At 33.9% G+C, this 22,733-nt stretch overlaps 1 protein-coding gene across 43 annotated transcripts in view; it reads left to right on the top strand.

Moving 5' to 3' along the window:
• tns1b (tensin 1b) overlaps positions 1 to 22,733 on the top strand; it is a 488,173-nt gene that overhangs the window by 241,556 nt on the left and 223,884 nt on the right. For 8 of the 43 annotated variants that reach the window (XM_073913206.1, XM_073913202.1, XM_073913204.1 and 5 more), the window contains exon 1: positions 14,146 to 14,548. The exons of the other annotated variants lie outside the window; for them this stretch is intronic. In XM_073913206.1, the coding sequence (XP_073769307.1) occupies positions 14,528 to 14,548 (21 nt within the window). In that variant the 5' untranslated portion in view covers positions 14,146 to 14,527. Of the gene's footprint in view, positions 1 to 14,145; positions 14,549 to 22,733 lie in introns of those variants that run through there. 43 annotated transcript variants of the gene reach the window in all.

Genomic DNA, 22,733 nt, shown 5'->3' with positions numbered 1-22,733 from the left:
AGATATACTTACTAATATTACCTAATGAAAGCTTATTGTGAAGTGGTTTGTTTGCAGGTTTTTTATAGCTGCTCCTTAAATTTCCAGAGCTGATTTTACATTTGATAACACTTTATTTTTTTTTAAGAAAACACAAAGAAAACACATAAAAAACACCAGCAAATTAAGCAAATATCTTCACTGGTTTAACACTTGTTGCAAATCCTCACAACATAAACTAACTGTGAAACGCTCGCAATAAGGCACAAGACGTGTTTCCATGATTTGTTGCTATTTTTAGACCAGTGCCACCCTAATTTTCGCGTTTTGTGCCATGTTATTTAAATAGCAAATCCATTTGCACTACTTTGTGGACTCATTCATGGATGTGCCGGCCTATAAAGGAGGTGTGTTAAGGCGCATTGTTGATGCTTTGCTATTTTGAGAAACTGAAATAGACTACGCCATTGGTCAAGCAAAAGTAAAAGTCCAGCACAATGTTCATTAGTTGTGCACCTATTCAGGTTCAAATGCTTAATACACACAGGATGTACAGCAATACACAAAAACACTTACTTATGAAAAAATTTAAAGGATTAAAATGTTACAAATTTTTTTTTATTTTCATATCTGGGTGTTTTTTTTCAATTGATTTATGGCGATTTGCATTTGCATAATTGTTATTATTATTAGTAGTAGTATTATTTATTATATGCATATTTATATTTGTTTTAATAAGAAACTAATTTAGATTTGTCCACCTGTGGTGTTTTAGAGACGACTGCATCACCATTTGGGGCATAAGAACAGGACGTGTGTTTGCCACTGGCTTGCATGGTTCAGGATCTGAAAAGCTACGCATCGATGAATTTGCTCTTCAGTGTTTGGACTCTCAGTAATGATTTCAAACCACACTGAACTGAGCTAAACTGAACTGAACTTAAACACTAAAAACTGAAGTACCCTGATCCAGTTACTATGACCATTTATGTGAAGCTGTTTTGACACAATCTACATTGTAAAAGCGCTATACAAATAAAGCTGAATTGAATTGAATTTAATATGACTCAGTTTTTTGACCACACTTTGTTATTATTGTTCATTTATTTGTTTGCTGGAAATTAGAACTGAATTTAGAAATAGTCTTGAAACAAGTCTTTGCGCTTAACAAACTAAATTAAATATTAAATAGAGCATGTACAACACCGTTTCCTTATCCACCAGAGTAAAGAGTGAAAGTAAAGTAAAGAGGCTGAATGTAGGAGGCTCATTCTTTATTTCACGCTGCAGATCATCTGTTTAACTGTTTTCTCGATAGTGAAGCGTTCAGTTTTTCCGTTCAGTTCTTCCACTTATAAAGTCCACCATGTAAATAGTAAATGCGCCATGGTGCAACACAACTAACTCTTTAAGGGAATGGGAGATGAGTTTCTGTTTGGTTTAATGCACATTTTGCTCAAAGCATAACCATAACTCATCAAGAGAATAAAAGCATAAGCATATTTTTTCCATCTTTAAAATAGCAAAGGTGCATTTGGACATGCGTTTTAAACTTAAATTGTTAAGATCTAGATCCTTAAAATAGAGCCAAATATCTTTAACTAAAAATATTTTAAAATTTAACTAAAATAAATGAACAAAGCTTTGTTAATTATTATAATTAAAATAATCTGTAGATAAGAATAATATAAAAGATCAGGCTCTTTTAGTTGGCTAATAATGGAAAGGACAATATAATACAAATACAACATGCTAACTTTGGTCAACTTTTTTCTGATCAAAATGTGCGTGTGTTATGAAGATTTGCTGTGCATTTTCTATTTTCTAATAATTCATTTATTCATTCATTTTCTTGTCGGCTTGGTCCCTTTATTAATCTGGGGTCGCCACAGCGGAATGAACCGCCAACTTATCCAGCAAATTTTTACGCAGCGGATGCCCTTCCGGCCACAACCCATCTCTGGGAAACTTCCACACATACACACACACACTCACTCATACACTACAGACAATTATGCCTACCCAATTCACCTGTACCGCATGTCTTTGGACTGTGGAGGAAACCGGAGTACCCGGAGGAAACCCACGCGAAGGCAGGGAGAACATGCAAACTCCACACAGAAACGCCAACTGAGCCGAGGATCGAACCAGCGACCTTCTTGCTGTGAGGCAAACGTGCTACCCACTGTGCCCCTGCGTCGCCTTTTTTTCTAATCATGAAACTGATAAAGATGTTGTCTCAAAAAATTATGCTTGCTGTTTATTCAAACTACTTATTTAAAATGAGCTGAAACGACACAATTCTTGAGATTTCTTGTGACAAACTAATTATGTTATGTGCAATCCATGGGCGAAGCAATGGCGCAGTAGGTAGTGCTGTCGCCTCACAGCAAAAAGGGTTGCTGGGTTGCTGGTTCGAGACTCGCCTCAGTTGGCGTTTCTGTGTGGAGTTTCCATGTTCTCCCTGCGTTCGCGTGGGTTTCCTCCGTGTGCTCCGGTTTCCCACCACAGTCCAAAGGCATGCGGTACAGGTGAATTGGGCTAAATTGCCTGTAGTGTGTGTGTGATTGAGTGTTTGCGGATGTTTCCCAGAGATAGGTTGCGGCTGCGTAAAAACTTGCTGGATAAGTTGGCGGTTCATTCCGCTGTGGCGACCCCGGATTAATAAAGGGACTAAGCCGACAAGAAAATGAATGGATGTATGAATGTTCAATCCACTTCAATCTGTAAAACTTAAGTTAACTTAATTCCTTCATGTTGTCCCAACACAGATCGATTGTATTGAACCCAGCATTTTTACAGTATAAGTTGCAGCATGTTAAGTTCTCTCGACCACTGTAATTTTCCTAACACTGCATTTTTGACTCTTGTGCCACATTATCTGGCATTCATTTTTCCTTACACTGGCTTTAGACATTAACCATCACCTTGAGTGTTACTTATGGCCATAACCATGCTTATTACAGGCAGCACCAAGAGGATCATTAAAGATAATAAAATCCAGGACACAGGAAATATGTCAGACTCATTACACGCCGACATGTAATAGGGGATTTTTTTTTTTTTTTTAAAGACAGCTCTGCATTCTTTGTTGGTGTTTCTGTTGTTGTTTTTGTAAGCAAAGATAGATGTGAAATGAAGCCCTTTATCCTGTTTTGCTGTTCAAAAATATCAGTGTTGGCATTCTTATTAGGTTATGAATGCGTATGCAGTTACACGTGATTGTGTCCACAAACAATATTAAGTAGCTTCTTGGTGTTGACTTTTTAACCTCAGTGATTGAATTATATGCCTGCGAATATTTATTTCTAGCTATTCAAAAGAACATTGTGATACTATTGCTATTGCTACTGCACCCAAAAATTAAAAAAATCTGTAATTGTTTACTCATTCTTGTTCAAAACCTATTTGAGTTTCTTTCTTGCAAAGTGTGTTTTGTAAAATGCTGGTTACTGGTACCAATAGGGTATATGCCGAGCTAGTGTTTTTCCCATACTGATAAACTTCCAGTGAGCTGTTATTGTGAACTTTTTTCCGTTTTATACGGTTCCTTTTACAGTATCGATATTGTAATGTCATTAAAATACATTCAGTTAAATAAACTTTGGCATTTATTTAGTTGCTTAAGCGTAAAACGAGACAAAAAGCCGTTCACACGCACGCGCCCGTCAGAATCGGCAGGCTAGCGCAGAAGCTCCATTGAATATACTGGGGTAAAATAAATGCTCATATTATAAAGACATGGCAGGGTAACATGTAATTTAATGCAGTGCTTCTTGTACAATCTGAGACCCACTTTAAATCGGATATCACTCAGCTAGTGGAAATCGCTGATTTTTAAAGAAAACAGACCTTAAACGCACCGGTTTTTGCATTGGCATTCAATTCGCCGGAAAGCGCTTAACCCAGGTTACTGGCAAATTAAAAGTCCTATTAGCATGCTTCGGCATAAACCCTATTGACTTCCTTAGTAGTTTTTTTTTTTTTTTTTTTTTAAGGAGAGAAGAATGTTTCTACAGGTGGTTTTCCGGCCCACTCACCTGTGTGAATGTCACGTCATAAATGCACATTTTATTTATTTATTTATTTTTTTATTTGTATGATGTTTGTGATTATGGAGTCGAGCATTCCATTCTATAATTTTGATTTGCTAGGAAAATGTTGTCTAAATTCACTGTAAAACAAAGTTTGGGTTCTACACAATTCCTAATCCATGTGGTCCAAACACAGATAAATTAAGCTAACTTAATTGTTTCTCTACACATTTAGTTCAATTCAATTCATCTTTATGTCTGTAACAATTTTACAATGTTACAAAGCAGCATAACATAGAAGTGGATTTAAGTGGATTGAAGAAAAAAATTATATATATATATATATATATATATATATATATATATATATATATATATATATATATATATATATATATATATATATATATATATAATTATTATTATTTTGTTGTTTCAACTAATCTCAAATAAGTAGCAAAAGTCTTTATATCCCAAGGAGATCAAGTTAAAAAAAGACAGAGCATATATTTATGAATATATGTGTTCTACAAGCAAAACAACTTATTTCTTTAAATTAGAAAAGTACTTTTTAGAAAATAATTTTTAGCCCAATTGTTTATTTTTCCTCTGGTTTCTGTTTAACAGAGAGAAGATTTGTTCAACACATTTCTAAACATAATTGTTTTAATAGTCACTTTTTATAACTGATTTATTTTAGCTTTGCCATGATGACAGTAAATAATATTTTACTACACATTTTTCAAGATACTTCTATACAGCTTAAAGTGACATTTAAAGGCTTAACTTGGTTAATGAGGTTAACTAGGCAGGTTAGGGTAATTAGGCAAGTCATTTTATAATGATGGTTTGCTCTGTAGACTAATTAAAAAAATATATAGCTTTAAAGTGGCTAATAATTTTGTCCTTAAAATGTTTTTTTTATTTATGTAAAATTACATTTATTTTAGCCAAAATAAAACTAATAAGACTTTCTCCAGAAGAAAAAAATATTATCAGACATACTTTGAAAATTTCCTTGGTCTGTTAAACATCATTTGGGAAATATTTAAAAAAAGAAAAAAAAAATCACCGGAGGGCTAATAATTTAGACTTCAACTGTAGTTAATGGTTTGTTGATAGGGAGAATTGTACATACCAATAAAGTTTGTCCACATTAAATAATGGAATGCGAAAATCCAAAACAAAATATCCTACAAATTAGTTTGTCGCAATGTTGCATAGCAGCCTCAAGGGGACGAAACATAGTGTGCAATAGTCTTTAAAAACAAGTGTAGATCCACGTAAAGTGTCTGCTTTGAGAAAGGGCCAGTGTGTGTTTGTGATGGGATGGTGTGAATTTCCCTCGTTTTCTCCTCCTCTTTCGTCAGGCTTGTCATTAATGCTGGATTCTGCGGATTTACTTCATGCTAACATCTGGTGTGGGACCATCCCAACAGACACTCGCTTTGATGCTCGAGGCTTCTGTGTAATTATTTCTGATATCAGCAAACAAACGGCTCATGTTTTCCGATAGGACTTCGTGAATAGAACATCAATTGTTGGCTTTGTGAAAAAGCTGATTAGACGGCAGGACTTAACAACGTCAGCCTGAAACATGGAAAAAAGAAAACTGCGCAATGATATATAGCATAATAATAATAATAATAATAATAATAATAATAATATTAATAATAATAATAATAATAATAATAATTTTTATTTATATCGCACCTTTCCAGAGCTCAAGTACACTTTACAAGGAATGCGACAAAAAGATAAACAAACATGAAGTCAAATATAACAAACTGGAATTACACAAACAAGACCTAGGAGACAATTGAGCAGAGTGGAGGTGGATCAGATAAGGTGGTCAGTTTGGCAGATCAGTGCCAGTGAAGCATTTAGAAAATAAGTGAGTCTTAAGTAAGGATTTGAATTCAGAGATATTATTAGCAGAGCGGAGTGAGCGTGGTGGAGAGTTCCAGAGATTGTGTGCAATAACACTAAATGATATGCCCCCCATTGAAGAGAGGCAGTACCTAGGGACAGCGAGAAGGCCAGAGTCAGCGGAACATAATGAATGAGTTGGGGTGTAGGGGAGCATACAATTTATTATGTCTACTGAAAAAAGAGCAACTTTCTTTCGGAAATGTACAGAGAAATAAAAGTACATAAAATATTATCATTATTATTATTATTATTATTACTATTATTACATTTTTATAAATAATTGAAATACAATTCATTAATTAATATATTTATTTTACTGTTAATGAATAATAATTGCAATGTTTATTGCCTGGATGCCCTAGACATAGCCGCGGCAATGCAGAGCTAAGTTCCGTAAGAGTGCGAAGTACAGGCTTGTACGGAAGTGCCCCGCCAGCTGCAGGAGTGAGGAGAATGATACGAAATGACAGATCAGAAAGCGCAAGATTTTTTAAATTTCTTAAACTTTGTTTAAAATAACTGAGTTGGTTTGTTTCAATTTCCACAAAATCCTGTGATCGATCATCATTTAAATTAACAATCAATTATGGATTATTCGTTAATCACCACTCCATAATAAACGCAATGCAGTGCATTATTTTGCACTATATAGAGTAGCTTTAAATAGGTAACAGTAATCATATACATGGATATAATAATGAATGTACATTAATCATGAGCGTTTGCGCTCATTATTATGGCTGTTCTGAATGTCTTAAATGTGTTGCATGAATGCGCGTCTGCAAGTAGGCTATTCTCTCCCTGTTCGCAGGGCCAGTTCAGACTCACTGGCCAGACATTGGCCAGATAATAATAATAATAATAATAATAATAATAATAATAATAATAATAATTAATACATATATAAAAAAGAGCAAAACAATAAGTCATGATCACTACATGACAACTTTTATTTATGTCGAGATCACGAGAAAATTATTTATGTCGAGATCATAAGAAAATTAAGTCGGTATCACAAGAAACAACTTTTTGTTATGTCAAGATCACAACAAAACGAGTTACGACAAAATTAGTTAAGAAAATTAAGTCATTATCACGCGAAAACAACTTTTATTTGTTATGTCAAGATCATAAGAAAATTAAGTCGTTATCATAAGAAAACATTCATTCATTCATTCATTTTTATTTTTCAGCTTAGTCTCTTCATTAATCTGGGGTTGCCGCAGCTGAATGAGCCGCCAACTTACCCAGCATATGTTTTACGCAGCGGATGCCTTTCCAGCTGCAACCCATCTCTGGGAAGCATCTATACACACTCATTTACACACATACACCACCGACAATTTAGCTTACCCAATTCACCTGTACCTCATGTCTTTGGACAGTGGGGAAAACCGGAGCACCCTGAGGAAACATGCAAACTCCACACAGAAATGCCAACTGACCCAGGCGAGGCTTGAATTAGCGACTTTCTTGCTGCGAGGTGACAGTACTATCGACTGTGCCACCGCATCACCGTATTACAAGAAAACAACTTTTTGTTATGTTGAGATCACGAGAAAATTAAGTAGTTATTACAAGAAAACAACTTTTTGTTATGTCGAGATCACAAGAAAACGAGTTATGTCGAGATCACAAGAAAATGAAGTCGTTATCACAAGAAAACAACTGTTAAATTGAGATCACAAGAAAACGAGTTATGTCGAAATCACGAGAAAATGAAGTCGTTATCACAAGAAAACAACTGTTAAATCGAGATCACTAGAAAACGAGTTTTGTCGAGATCACGAGAAAATGAATTCGTTATCACAAGAAAACAACTGTTAAATCGAGATCACTAGAAAACGAGTTATGTTGAGATCACGAGAAAATGAAGTCGTTATCACAAGAAAACAACTGTTAAATCGAGATCACTAGAAAACGAGTTATGTTGAGATCACGAGAAAATGAAGTCGTTATCACAAGAAAACAACTGTTAAATCGAGATCACTAGAAAACGAGTTATGTTGAGATCACAAGATTATTAAGTCATGATCATGACAAAACAAGAGAGAAAAAAATTTCATTACATGGCCTCTTATGACTTCCATTTAATAAGAAAAACATTGTTATTGTATTATTACAATACCTCCCCAACCCATGATTGTAAAGCGCTTGGGTGTATTGCCATACACAATAAAATGCGCTATATAACTACACATTACATTGCATTACATATTTTTTATTATTTAAATGCTTCATCAGAACACTATTTATTTGAACGCTTGTCTGTAGAAAAAGATGCAATTCGTCCCATAATGCTGTAGTTACATATCCACCTGTTGAAAACCAGGCCAAAAGGTAATGCTATGATTCTGCATGTTGTTCTGTGAGGGCAGAATAAGTGTAATTTGAACACAGGATTGAACAGAGAAATCATTGTGTTGAGCTTCAATCTTTCTCTAAGAACTGTTCACTTTAGACACACTTAAACACACTCGCACAGAGACTCTAATGGTTTTTGTGGTGTTTGTGAAAATAGATAATGCTATCTGCTCTCATAAACAGCGCTGAAATAAGCCTACGATAAACCTGTTTGTTGGCTTTGGTGCCCAGCTGCATTGAACTGAAGCTTTTTGAAGACAGTTGTATTGAATGAGATTTTACAGTATTTTGTATTGATGGCATGCATGGTGCAAGGTTCTGTTTTTTGAACTCATTCACATGGGATTAATGCTTACTATGCAGAAAAATGCTAGGATTTAATCATTTTTATTTTTTATTTTATTTTTTTATATTATTTTAATTAATGCGTTAGTTAGTTAGTTAATTAGATTATTTAACATTATATTTTATTCTAAATATAATACAATTTCATACAATTGTCTTATCCAGTTGTTCTTGTTTATTTATTTATTTATTTATTTTTTTTTATTTTAGTCCTGTAATTATTTATTTATTTAGTTATTTTGGTCCTTTATTTATTTATTTATTTATTTATTTTATTCTTATTTTAATACTATTCAATACAGTTGTTTGAGCTACCCTAACATCCTTTCTTTCATTTTATTTTTTTAATTTAATTTAATTTAATTTAATTTAATTTAATTTAATTTAATTTAATTTAATTTAATTTAATTTAATTTAATTTTTATTACATTTTATTTTATTTGGTTATATTTTCATTGTATTTAATTTTAATTAATTAATTAATTAATTAATTAATAAATGTATTTATTTATTAATTATTATTTAATTAATTAATTTATTAATTTATTTAATTATTTATTATTTATTTATTTATTTTGTCTTGTATTTATTTATTTATTTATTTATTTTATTCTTATTTTAATACAATTCAATACAGTTGTCTGACTCATTTGAGCTACCCTAACAGTATTGGTTTTCTATTATCATTTTATTTTATTTGTATTAATTAATTAATTTATTTATTTATTTTTATATTTATTTATTTATTTATTTATTTACTGTATTTATTTATTTATTTTATTCTTATCTAAATACAATTCTATACAGTTGTCTGACTTATTTGAGCTGCCCTTACAGCCTTTTTATTTTCTTTAATTTAATTTACATTAATCAATTAATTAATTAATTAATCAATTTGTTTATTTTGTTTCATTTATTTATTTATTTATTTTATACTTTTTTAAAAATAAAATTGTACTTTTGTATAATAAATGAACTGGATATTAATGTAATTTTTTACACCAACAAGCAAACATAGAAGTCTAGAAAATTAATCTTTTATTATTATTATTTTATTTTTACATTTATTTCTCAATAGATTCAGTCTCAACACGACTGTCTGATGCAGTCAAACACCTGTAGCATGTTGTTGTTGTAAAACTAAAGGAGAATTAGAGTTTGAAAATAAGTTTGTATCCTCAGGGCTAAAGGTTTCGGCACTAAAGCTGTCAGTTTCCCCTCAGTAATGGCTTTGCTCTCAAACAGCCCCGAAGCCACAGCTAAATTCCTTGCTGTTCGTGATTCCTGTATCATCAGCTGCCTGTTTTTCCGTAGTCTTTTAGGGCGGGGCTATTAGTATTTTAGAGCGGAGCTACAGTAACAGTCTTTTCAGGCGGTGCTATTAGTATTTTAGGGCAGGGCTATCACTTTCCTAAGGTGGGACTATCAGTCTTTTAAGATGGGTCTATCGAGATTTCCGGGCAGGGCTGTCAGTATTTTAAGGAGGAGCTATCAGTCTTTTAGGGTGGGACTATCAGTCTTTTAGGGTGGGTTATCAGTATTTTAGAGAGGGACTATCAGACTGTTAGGGCGGGGCTACCAATCTTTTGGGGCGGGGCTGTCAGTCTTTTAGGGCGGTACTATCAGTCTTTTACATTTACATTTACATTTAGTAATTTAGCAGACGCTTTTATCCAAAGCGACTTACAAATGAGGACAAACGACTTACAAATGAGGACAAAGAACGGGGCTATCAAGATTTTAGGGTGAGGCTAACAGTGTTCGGGCAGGGCTGTCAGTATTTTAAGGAGGAGCTATCAGTCTTTTAGGGTGGGACTATCAGTCTTTTAGGGTGGGTTATCAGTATTTTAGAGAGGGACTATCAGTGTGTTAGGACGGGGCTATCAGTCTGTTAGGGTGGGCTATCAGTATTTTAAGGTGGGACCATCAGACTTTTAGGGCAGGGCTAACAGTCTTTTTGGGCTGGGCTGTCCGTATTTTTGGGATAGACTTTAGCCCCTTTCACACAGTGATACCGGTAAATATCCGGAAATTTCCGGAACGACTTTACCGGTAAATCCAAAATAGCACTGTTCACACAGGCGAGGACGTTACGGAATTTTTTCGGAAAAGAGCATTCACACATCTATCGCAAAATGCCGGTAAATTCTGATATCATTAACCAGAAATGACCTCTAAACGGCTGCGCTTGTGTTTGTAAACATTTGACTACATTACAAATTCTTTGGATGGATCAGTATATAGTACAACTCCAATGAAAACATAGAGGAACACTTTCGCATGTCGGGATGTTCATGATATGTGTGTGTGCTGGCGCTATGGGCGCTCACGGGCACACGCAAAGCTTGAAGGTAAACAAACAACGGATTATCATAAACATTTTATCAATAATTATTTACACAGTTAGCATTAAGAAGGAACATAGAAACGTTATCTGACTAACATCTAGCAGCTAAAGGTGTCTGGAAAAATATTCAAAGGCTTTTATTCTCATAAACCGCGTGCACGTGAATGCGTCTGACTGTTCTGATTGGCTAAAGTAGGTGTCTCACGTCAGGACGTTCTAGACGTGGACGCTCTTTCCGGCAATCTTCCTTCTGCATTCACACAGCGCAGCATTCCGGCAAATTACTGGTAATGTTACAACTTCTCTTTCCGGAAAATAGCCAGAACGAATTTACCGGTATTTTCAAAAAGGGCCTGTTCACACATACAACCTTTCCGGAAAATTGCCGGTAATTTTCCGGAAAGGTCTGTATGTGTGAAAGGGGCTTATATCAGACATTATAGTGGAGCTATCAATCTTTTAGGATGGGGCTATCAAGATTTTAGGGTGGGGCTAACAGTCTTTTTGGACAGGGCTGTCAGTATTTTAGGGAGAGACTATCAGACATTTAGGTTGGAGCTATCAGTCTTTTAGGATGGCGCTATCAAGATTTTAGGATGGAGCTAACAGTCTTTTTGGATGGGATGTCAGTATTTTAGGGAGGCACTATTAGACTTTTAGGGTGGGTTATCAGTATTTTAGGGCGGGACCATCATAATTTTTGGGGCGGGGCTAGCTCTGTTTTAGGGCGAGGTTAACAGTATTTTAGAGCAGGGCTATCAGGGCGTCTCATTTCTGTCTTGCTTTCATCCATTTGTCAATCTTCCTTCATTTTGTTTGTAATGCCAATCTTCCAATGATCCAATCAGTTCCCCAAGGATGAAATCATGAAGGTGCCCTACATTCTTTTTCTCATTTCGGGATCTCAACTTTAATGCTGTCCCATCATGCCCATTTTTATCACCACATGATCTGTTAAAACTAAATCACAGGACTTTTTTGATTCGCATACTGGAATTTATTTGGTAAAAGTGTTTCTATTGTAGATTTTGTACATTTTGTTTTATTGGATAAAGCGTTTATGCACATTTTCAAAGACATCTTGGTGTTTCCATTAAATATATTTTAGGCAATATTTCAAAATGCGCACAAAAATAGTTTAGTTTAGCAACTCTATTATTCCCACCAGGGGCAATTCAATTAGGGTGGTAGCATCATGACCCAACAAACAAATTCAAATGCATACAAACTAAAATCCCTCAAAAACAATATCAAACAAACACATCCCATCATGCTTCATAATAACTTCAGAAATAGAATAAAAATATAAAAATATGTGTATGAAACAAAGCTAATGATAAACGGACTCTGGCATTTCCTTCAGGAGCTGCACTGCAGATGTAGTGGTGTTGTGTGCTTGTATAAAATGTGCAGATTGTGAGGTTTCTTCAGACTGATGGCTGTTTTAGAGGGGATTAAAGAGGTTTGTTTTAAATGTCAGGTTGTGTCTGGGAGAGCTTTAGGATCGTGTTAATAGTTTCTGCGTGTTCTTCAGATTGACTATTTACAGGGACACGGATCACGCTGAGCTCTGTTCCTGCTCTGCGTAACTCACTCTGCCTTTCAGCTTGTCAACTCATGTTAAACCTGTAAACTGAGAACTTGATAACAACCAGAGAGAGAGAGAGAGAGAGTGGGGAGAGAGAAACCATGTCCAGTCACAAAACTTTCAGCTGTGTTTGGGTAAATAGTAATAATAAAAAGTAATAGTAATTGTACTACTACTACTACTACTACTACTAATAATAATAATAATAACAAAAATCAATGATCGAAAAGACAACAACAACAACAACAACAATAATAATGATAATAATAATAATAATAATAATAAAATTATTAATATTAATAATAATTTAATTATTTCCCCCACAGTCCAAAGTCATGCTGTACAGGTGAATTAGGTAGGCTAAATTTTCCATAGTGTGAGTGTGTGTGTGTATGTGTGCGTGTGGATGTTTCCCAGAGATGGGCTGGAAGGGCATACGCTGTGAATAAAACGGGCAGGATAAGTTGGCGGTTCATTCCGCTGTGGCATCCCCAGATTAATAAAGGTACTAAGCCGATAAGAAAATGAATGAATGAATGAATGAATGAATAATAATAATAATAATAATAATAATAATAATAATCATCATCATCATCATTATCATCATAATAATAATCATATTAATAACATTAAATACTACTACTAGAATAATATAATATAATATAATAATAGTAATACTACTACTACTAATAATACTACTAATAATAATGATGATAATAAAATTAATAATAATAATAATAATAATAATAATAATTATTATTATTATTATTATTATTATTATTATTATTATTATTATTATTATAGTACTGTCACGTTCAGCCTTGTAATCTTAAAGTGTGAGCAAAATCAGCTGTTTTATCATCACCTTAGACATTACGCTATAGAGAGTCATTCAAACACTAGCTCTAAAGTGATATCGGTAAATAAGTAACAACTTCTGCTGTTCTGACACCAGCTGCAGATGTGAATGAATGGCGGAAAAAAGTAGTTTCTAAAACAAAATCGTTATAGACTCTCATTGTTTGATTTTCTTTTTTATATACATGATTTTACCATCAAACTGTTGTATAAATGCAATATCACACTCGTAGCAGTGCAATATGGCTGTATATCAGCACTGGTGGTACGCTAAGGCACTCATACAGCCATATCACACTGCTACTCGTGTGATATTGCTCTTATATCTTATTTTATGTTTAGTTTATTTTCAGTCAAGTCATTTCAACCTGTGTATTATCTAATGTCTTATCAGTTTTAAAAAATAAACACATATCAACTGCTTTTTGCCATTACCAATAAAGTTACTGGTCAGCTGATGCGTAACTTTGCTTTATTTGTTTTGTCTTTTTTTTTTTTTGCTTGAATTTGGCCTATAATGAGTGTTAATTTTGGACTCTGTGTATATTTTTACAAGGATTTTTTCCCTGTCTGTTCCATAAATGCTCACAGCGAGCGAGAGTGAGTGAGTGAGCGAGCGAGAGAGAGAGAATGAACAAAAAAAAAAAGGGAGGGTGAAGTAAAAGTGTGAGGAAGGGGAATGGCTGTAGCCTGCAGTCAGACTTCCTAGATTTCCGTGCCGTGCACTCGTTCGTTCGTTCTGTCGCTCCCTCGCTCAGTTTTCTAGCTGCTGTTGCTGGATCTGACCTCCTCTCTCACTCCATAGCCATATATAGTGTGAATATCTTTTTTTATGATCTTCTTTTTTTTTTCTCTCCTCTGGCTGGAGTGAACAGGGAATGTGAGTCAACATTTCAGCTTTTCTCAAGAAGCCAAGAAAGCAGCGGTGTGTGTTTGCGCGCACACACTTTTCTGCTGGCCGGATTACAGCGTGTGTTTGAGAGAGGTATATGTGTGTGTGTTGTGATACTCTGTGCTCGGAGGAGAATGCGGCGCTGTGGCTGACACACACACATACGCACACATTCATAATCATTGAGGATGGCCACCGCTGTGTTTCAGGTAAGCAGATGGAGGCTCGGCTCGCTGCTGCTGCTACTGAGAGAGAATTGTAACCCTCATTTGCTCTTATGTGTGTGTTTTTGTGCTTGAGATGGTTTGTTTTTGCTCGTTCTGTGAAGTTAGAGAGTGTAAGTGCTGTAGGAAATCTTGTGTGTGTTCTGTTGGAAGAAATTCGAGGAGAAATAAATAGTTCAGATGCAAAAACCTATGAAATTTTTATTTTTAAATGAACATTTTGACAGGCTTGTGCACTCAGAAAATGACTTTTGCTGCTTATTTAAACTACTTATTTAAAATGAGTTGAAACAATGCAATTCGTAAGTTTTTTTTTGGACAACTTAAATGTTTTATGTTCAATCTACTTAAATTTGTGAAAACGATTAAGTTAATTTAAGCAATTTGTGTTGGTTGTACATGAAGCAATTGTGTGGAACCCAGCATTTTTATGTCTCTGCACTTAAAAAAAAAAAACATATGTTGTTTGTTAAAATTACTCATTTAAAATGAGCTGAAAGCACACAATTCCTGAGTTTTTTTGGGCACAACTTAATTGTTTTATGTTCAATATTCTTGAAATTGTAAAAACGATTAAGTCAATTTAAGCAACTTGTGTTGGGAGAACATAAAGGAACTATGTGAAACCCCACTCAAAAAAAAAAAAAAATCACATATGTTATTTGTTTAAAACAATTATTTAAAATTAGCTGAAACAACTCAATTCTTGATGGTTTGTTTGAGACAATTAAAATTGTTGTTTTATGTTTGATCCACTTCAATATGTAAAAATGACTTAGTCAATTTAAGCGATTTGTATTTGGAAAACATGAAGGCATTGTGTGAAACCCAGCATTTTGGACAGATGTGCACTCAAAAAATGATATGTTATTTGTTTAAAATAATTTTTTAAAATGAGCTGAAACCACACATTACTTGATTTTTTTTGGGGGGGGACAGCCTAATTGTTTTATGTTCAAATTTGTCAAAATTAGTAAGTTATCTTAATCCTTTCATGTTGTTCTAACACAAATCAATTGTTTGGAACCCAACATTTTTAACAGTCTGTTTATCTTCAGTCATTTCATTTTTATGGCAAATAAAAGACATTCATTGCCTTTAATAAATAATTATAAATAGTAATAATAAATGAAATAACTAAACATAAACATGGGAGGTTGGGAAAAATGCTAATTTTAGAAGAACATTTCAGATTGCACCTTTTTCAAATGTACTGTAGGCATACACTGTAAAAAAAATGCTGTTTTTAAAGTGAATTGAACATAAAGTGGATTGAACATAAAACAATTAACATGAAGGAATTGTGTGGAACCCAGCATTTTTTACAGCGTCAAATATAAACAAACTCTGCATTGGGTCATTTGTTCAGCTAAATTTAGGGCTACACGATAATGGGAAAATATGTGATGTTGTTGAGTGTTGCCTTATTGTTATTTCCTATGCTATAACTTTAAATCATATTTTATGAGTAATTTAAAAACATGTAGTTAATTTGTTATGTAATTATGTAAAGATTATGTAATTAAGAATGATCATATTAAATTAAGACGATCCATTATTAATATATATATATATATATATATATATATATATATATATATATATATATATATATATATATATATATATATATATATATATATATATATATATATATATATATAACAATGTCAAAGTAAAACATTTATAATTTAAAATACCATGAATGACTGAAAACCTTTGTGGAAATTCAGGTTCTTATTGACTGTAGTCATTTTCCTCTCTTGTCTCACAGCATTAGGGTTTACTTTCTACTCTAGGTTCAGCTAACAGCAAAAGGCAGACATTAAGATAAAGGCCTCATCTGATTGGTCAGATTTGGATAAACAATCTATGCATGCAGCACATAATGCTTGGCACATAAGTTAATTTAAATTATTGCACTTTCCTGAGATATAGATATTGCATAATGTGCAGCCCTGTAGTACACTTTTAAACCCCACAGGTGGGTTTTTCCATATTTGACCCAAAGTTTGGTTAAAACAACCCAGCCTCTAGCATCAAATGAATTCATGTTCTGAACTCTTTATCGCTGTAGCTTTATATGAGGAAAATATTGACATGTGTTTACCTTCATATTTAAAAAAAAAAATGTTGATTTTTTTATTTTATTTATTTTTTTATTTTTAAAAATCAGTTCATACACTCGAGAACAAAAATATATATATAAATATGTTTTATTTTAACCTAAATTGAGTCAAATATGGACAATTTCAAATGTTGGGCTTACAATTGGTCTTATAATTTTCTTGTGGTTGGTATTGTACCTATATGACCCAAAATTAAGTTGAATTAACTCAGCATATTTTAGTTTGCAAGTGTCAAACACCTTGGCCAGCGCTGTGTTTCAGGTTAGGAGATGGAGAACGTCCTCGGATATTTTGGGAGTTTTAACCTCATTTGCTCTTGTGTGTGTGTGTATCAGACTGTTTGTTTTTGCTTGTTCTGTGAGGGCAGAGAGTGTAAGTGCTAAAGGAAACCTTGTGAGTTCTGTTGGAGTGAAGCTGAGGAGAAATGTAGACATATTTATCACTGAATCCAATCTGAGTAAATCAAACTGCTCTTATAACATTTCATTCATTTTGGGATTTTATTCAGCCTCAAACCTTTGATTTTGAAAATATAAACAGTTTTAACTTGTTTTAAGGCAAAACTCACTTCATTTTGACATAATATTTATTACTAATCAAATCAAATCATTTTTATTGTCACATCATCAGCAGCACGTGTGCTATGATGAGTTAAAAGCTTAGGTGCTGGCTCCAGACAATACAAAATACTGATAGTGCAAATACAACAACAGTGCAAATACAACGACAGTGCAAAATACAACAGCATACTCACCAAAAAACAGGACAATGTAAGATTGACAGCGATATGTACAAGGAATAGATGTCCACATAGTTGTAGGCAGCATTGGATGTATGGATTGGTTAAAGTGCAGTGCATGCTGCATATTGATGGTGTGCAGTGAGGGGTATGGAAGAGTCTGTGTGTGGTGTGTTAAGTGTTCATCAGCCTGATAGTTTGAGGGAAGAAACTTTCCTTCAGCCGGCTGGTGCATGATCGGATGCTGCGGAACCGTCTGCCTGAGGGTAGCAGAAAGAAAAGTCAATGGCTTGGGTGGCTGGAGTCGCTGATAATTCTCTTGGCTTTCCTCATGCACCGCCTGGTGTAGATGAACTGGAGGGAGGAAAGCTCACCTCCTACTACGCGTCCAGCAGTTCGCACAATCCTATGTTGGCCTTTGCGATTGCTGCTGGTGCTGTTTCCATACCAGGTGCTGACACAGCCAGACAGGATGCTCTCAACAGTGCAGGTGTAGAACGAGTGGAGGATGTGGGAGCTCATTCAAAACCTTCCTCAGCACTGCGTCTGTGTGAGCAGTCCATGTCAAATCCACAGCGATGTGGACTCCAAGCAACTTGAAAGTGCTGACTCTCCACTGGTGTCCCGTTGATGGTGATAGGAGTGTGTTCTCTCTTCTCTCTCCTGAAATCCACCACCAGCTCCTTGGTTTTGCTGATGTTGAGTGAGAGGTGGATTTCCTCACACCACTGCGTTAGAGTGTGCACCTCCTCTCTGTAGGCCGTCTCATTATCAGTATTTCTAGTAGTAAATACTGTAAAATTAGCATTTTTAGGTGAACTGACCCTTTAAATTTGAATTGAGTATAGCAAAAGACATTTATTGATCTGAACTGACTCAACATTTATCAAAAATGGGCTGAATAATGACATTGTTTATTTCGGTAACACTTTATTTTGAGGGTTTATTTGAGTATAAGTAAACTGTCTGCTTAATATCTGTTGATACAGACATTCAACTGACTATTAGAAACTTTGCCAGTACATGTCAACTTACACTAAACCTAACCCTAACCCCAACCTAACAGTCTACTTATAATCTAATGGGAATTAGTTGGCCTGTAGATGCAATGTAACTTAAACTCAACAAACAGATCATCAAAATAAAGTGTGACCTTTATTTTTGTTAAACTCAGAAATTTATTAATTAATTGAACACATTTTTACAACACAAATACTTTTATTTATTTAGTTTTAAGTCCGACCACTTAAAGCTTTTAAACATGGCTCAGATTTTATCATTTTAAATAGTCATATCTGTGAATTTGAAATAGTGATATCTGTGGAGTTTGTTGTGTCTGGTGCGGTCTTTTATTGAGGATTCTCAGCTTTGATTCGGGACTCTGAATGCCATGTTTTCAGAGCTTGTCTTTCTGCTGTAGCAAATGCGGCTGTCAGGATGACAAAGCTGCTGGTAAATGCTGAACAATAGCCTTCCCCCTGTGGCACAGAGCAGCTTCACGGCGTGTGGCTTTCTATTCTGTAGATATGCATCTCATATTTCAGTACAAAATTCATTATGGGAAAAGAAGATATCAACACATTTAAAAACATTTTAAGTTATTTAATTATTTATTTATTTTTATAATTTGTTTTTATTTTTTTTGTTTATTTAATTATTTAGTTCTTTTTTTACCAAATAATACTATTTTTCTTAGTTATATAGCATCTGTTTTTTTTCTATTTATTTACCACACTAAAATCTGCCACACTAATTTAGCTCACTGTTATTATTTATTTATTTATTTATTTATTTATTTATTTATTTATTTATTTATTTATTTATTTATTTATTTATTTATTTATTTATTTTTATTATTATACCCTTTCAGAGGGCTGTGATATTGTTGGAATATAAATTATATATCTTTAAATTAAACACACACGCATGCACACAAACACATTAGTGTAATGAGAATGTGAGATGTAAATAATTATTATAATACATAAAATAACAAAAAAATTAAAATTTCTCCTTAACTCAATAGATATTTCTTATAGAAGAAACAAAACATGCATAATTGAATTGAATTGAATTGAATTTTTATCTATTTATTTAAATAATAGTTACGGACGGTTTCATTTTATTGAAAATGAAATAAAATCCCCCCCACCCCCCCGCGCTTGGATATAGGTTGAACTAATTGAATAATTGAACTGAACATGTTGTCGGTCTTGCTCAAACACTCCTCCAAATTTGACCAGACGTGACCTGATGACCCAGAGGTCACAACGGCCAGCTTGACCTTAAATGTCAAACCCCAGACTCTTTAGTGCATGTTATTTATGATCCTGCAGCTCATCTAATGTGTTTATGGCATCAGTGGTAAAAGAGAAACCTCCTAACTTCATCTTTTCAAGCATACCTGGACGACTCTTTACTTTTCTTTTTATTTATTTATTTTTATTTTGTAAATGCAACGATTGACGTGTTATCATACCATCTGAACGAATTCATGCAACATTTACAGCTGTGTTAGTTCCCATCTCCGTCCATTCTATCTCAACCATGGGAAAGAACACATACTTTGGGTTTCTGGCACGTTTGCTGATGCAATTTGGACTAATTTGGCTCAAATTGAGGGGAAAAAGAAATAATGCTGTTGTGAACACATAGAGCGTATTTATCCTAATCTAGAGATAGCGAGAGTGGGGAAATAGATGGACTCGTTTTCTCATGACTGCATCCATCATAACTAACGTGTTTTTGCGCATTTTTCTACATTATCAGTCAGAAGCACATTCATGTTGCTTTCAGCGGAGGACAAAATACACACATCTAGCACTTGAGGAATTGCACAGAACCACCACATTTAAAAAGTGCAACATTTAATTTCAGAGTGTAGTGTAATAAACACATAGGTAACAATTTAAATATCCTGATAAAGAGGAAATACTTTAGAAGAGCTGTAAAGCAGTGCATAATCTCTTCACTTGTTGCTGGTGATCTTCTGAATCTCAGCACTAAAAGGCTCAGCTGATGGAGCTTAGGAAGGTGCGATGATTCAGATATGAAAGCAGGAGATTTGCGGTCACTCACACAGGGATAATTAACCCACCGTTTTGTTAGTTTCCCACTAAGCTGTCTGATCCGTGATCGCTGCCAACTGTTTGATGTTGAAGGGTTTTACTTCTAAGAGAAAGTTTCTGGTTCTTTCTGTGAGAAATGAAAGTCATTGGCCCACACTGATTCTGCATCTGATCAAATTCACACAATGCCCCCTCAATCAATTATTTTCATATTTAATTTAGTTTAGTTTATTATGCTCACCAGTCATTTATTTATATCTTAATTCAGCTTAAGATGCACTTAAGAGAATCAAAATGAACATTCATAATATTACAAAAGATTTCACTTTCATAAAAATGCTGTTCATTTGAACATTGCATTCAGTGAATTATCTTTGAGTTATGAGTGTTTCCACAAATATGTTAAGCAGCTCGGGAGGTTTTTAAGTTTTAACATTGAGAATTATGATGATTTGATGTTACTTATGTACTTAAAGGACTTTGCTTCAATTGTAAACAATTTATAGATCAGATTGACCTTCTTTGAGCTGATTATACAAATTGGTGGACAAAATTTCTTAATGCACCTTGAAATATTTAAGTTAAATATTGTTATAATAATAATAATAATAATAATAATTATATAATAATAATAATAATAATAATAATAATTATTATTATTATTATTATTATTATTATTATTATTATTATTATTATTATTATTGTAGTTCAAATGTATTAATTTAGCATGTTTTCAACTGCCACAAGGCTACACAAAGTGCTTTACAGAGAAAATACAAACAAGCAGTATGGACATAATAAACAAAACAGCAATAGGCTCATAATGTAAAAGAGAGCATAAAAGATGTCAAATAGGTTATATAACAACAGTTTGGTTTCCATGCCTAAAACAAGAAAGTACTAGAACCTTTAAATAATGTTGCCTATATCGCCCCAGGAAGGGACATATGCTTCAAAAGACCTAGAAAGTAGATGAGTCTATAAGTCTATAATTTAGACTTAAAAATGTGCATTGGCGAAGCCATTTTTTATTCTTGCGGCTGCTGTTGTTGTTTTTGTTTGCTTTTGAATTTTAGGGTTTTTACATCAAAGACTATGGCTATTTCTCAATACCAAGTACGCAAAGTTCATACTTGCGTCTTTGTAAGTTCAGACTTGCCAAGTTCAGACTTGAAAGAACGAACTACAGAAGACGCAAGGACACAAGTCGGGTACTTCTTCAAATTGAATGGCAGTGTACATTATAGCGTCACTTACCTCACCATGGATTCATCTATTTCACTGTACATTAACAATAAAATAATTTAATTATATTAAGCATGGCCCTTTAATTAATATTATATTGATATTATTAATCTTTATTTTTGATTGAAGAAAATGTAAACATAAATCCATATACAGACTCATGTCCTGTCAGATTTAATAAACTACAATGGACATTATACAAGTATAAAGAACAAGACATATACAATAAGAAATAAAGATAATGTTAAGCGATTTGATAAACAAAGACAAACCTTGTACAACACGGTAACATAATTAAAGACAATTATAAAAGGTAACAAAATAACACTGACAAAATAACACACCTGATAACAAATACTAGGTTTATTAGACCAAAAACTGTCCGTTAGACATGCACAAGATGTTTTAAATGTAATGTTTTAACTACAATGGACAGATGCAATCCAGCGGTACATCCGTGATGGACTGGCCGATGTAAAGCTGCTCTCGGTGGGGGAGGTGATGTCAAAGCTCCTGTTGACAGACTGGGGGTCAGAGTCCGCAAAAGCTGAGGCACATCACCATAGACACACTATCTTTATAAATAAACTGCTGAATTGAGTTTAAAGTAACTACATTCTCACCTGAAAAACTTAAAACTTTAATTTGTAACACAACAGAGGAGAATTTTTAAAACCTTGCGGGTTTTCACCTCCACCATTAGCTTTCGCTGGTTACGCTGCAATGCATTCTGGGATACCTGTGCTTTGTAAGTTCGCACAAGTCACCTCTCAAAGCATCCTTGGCAAAAGGAGCGGAGCTAATACACATACGGGAATTTTATCTATACTTGGCAAGATGTGAACTTTGAATTGGAACAGTACTTTGGCGACAGTTGACAGATGATGTTTCACGAGGACACAAGAATGCAAGTACAGACAAGAACGAATATTGAGAAACAGCCAATAAAAATGCTCAAGACATGTCACTCATATAGTTTTAAATAGGGA

The sequence above is a fragment of the Danio rerio genome, chromosome 9 (assembly GCF_049306965.1).
Source record: "Danio rerio strain Tuebingen ecotype United States chromosome 9, GRCz12tu, whole genome shotgun sequence".
Taxonomy (NCBI): Eukaryota; Metazoa; Chordata; class Actinopteri; order Cypriniformes; family Danionidae; genus Danio; species Danio rerio.
This window is presented reverse-complemented; position numbering and strand designations above follow the sequence as displayed.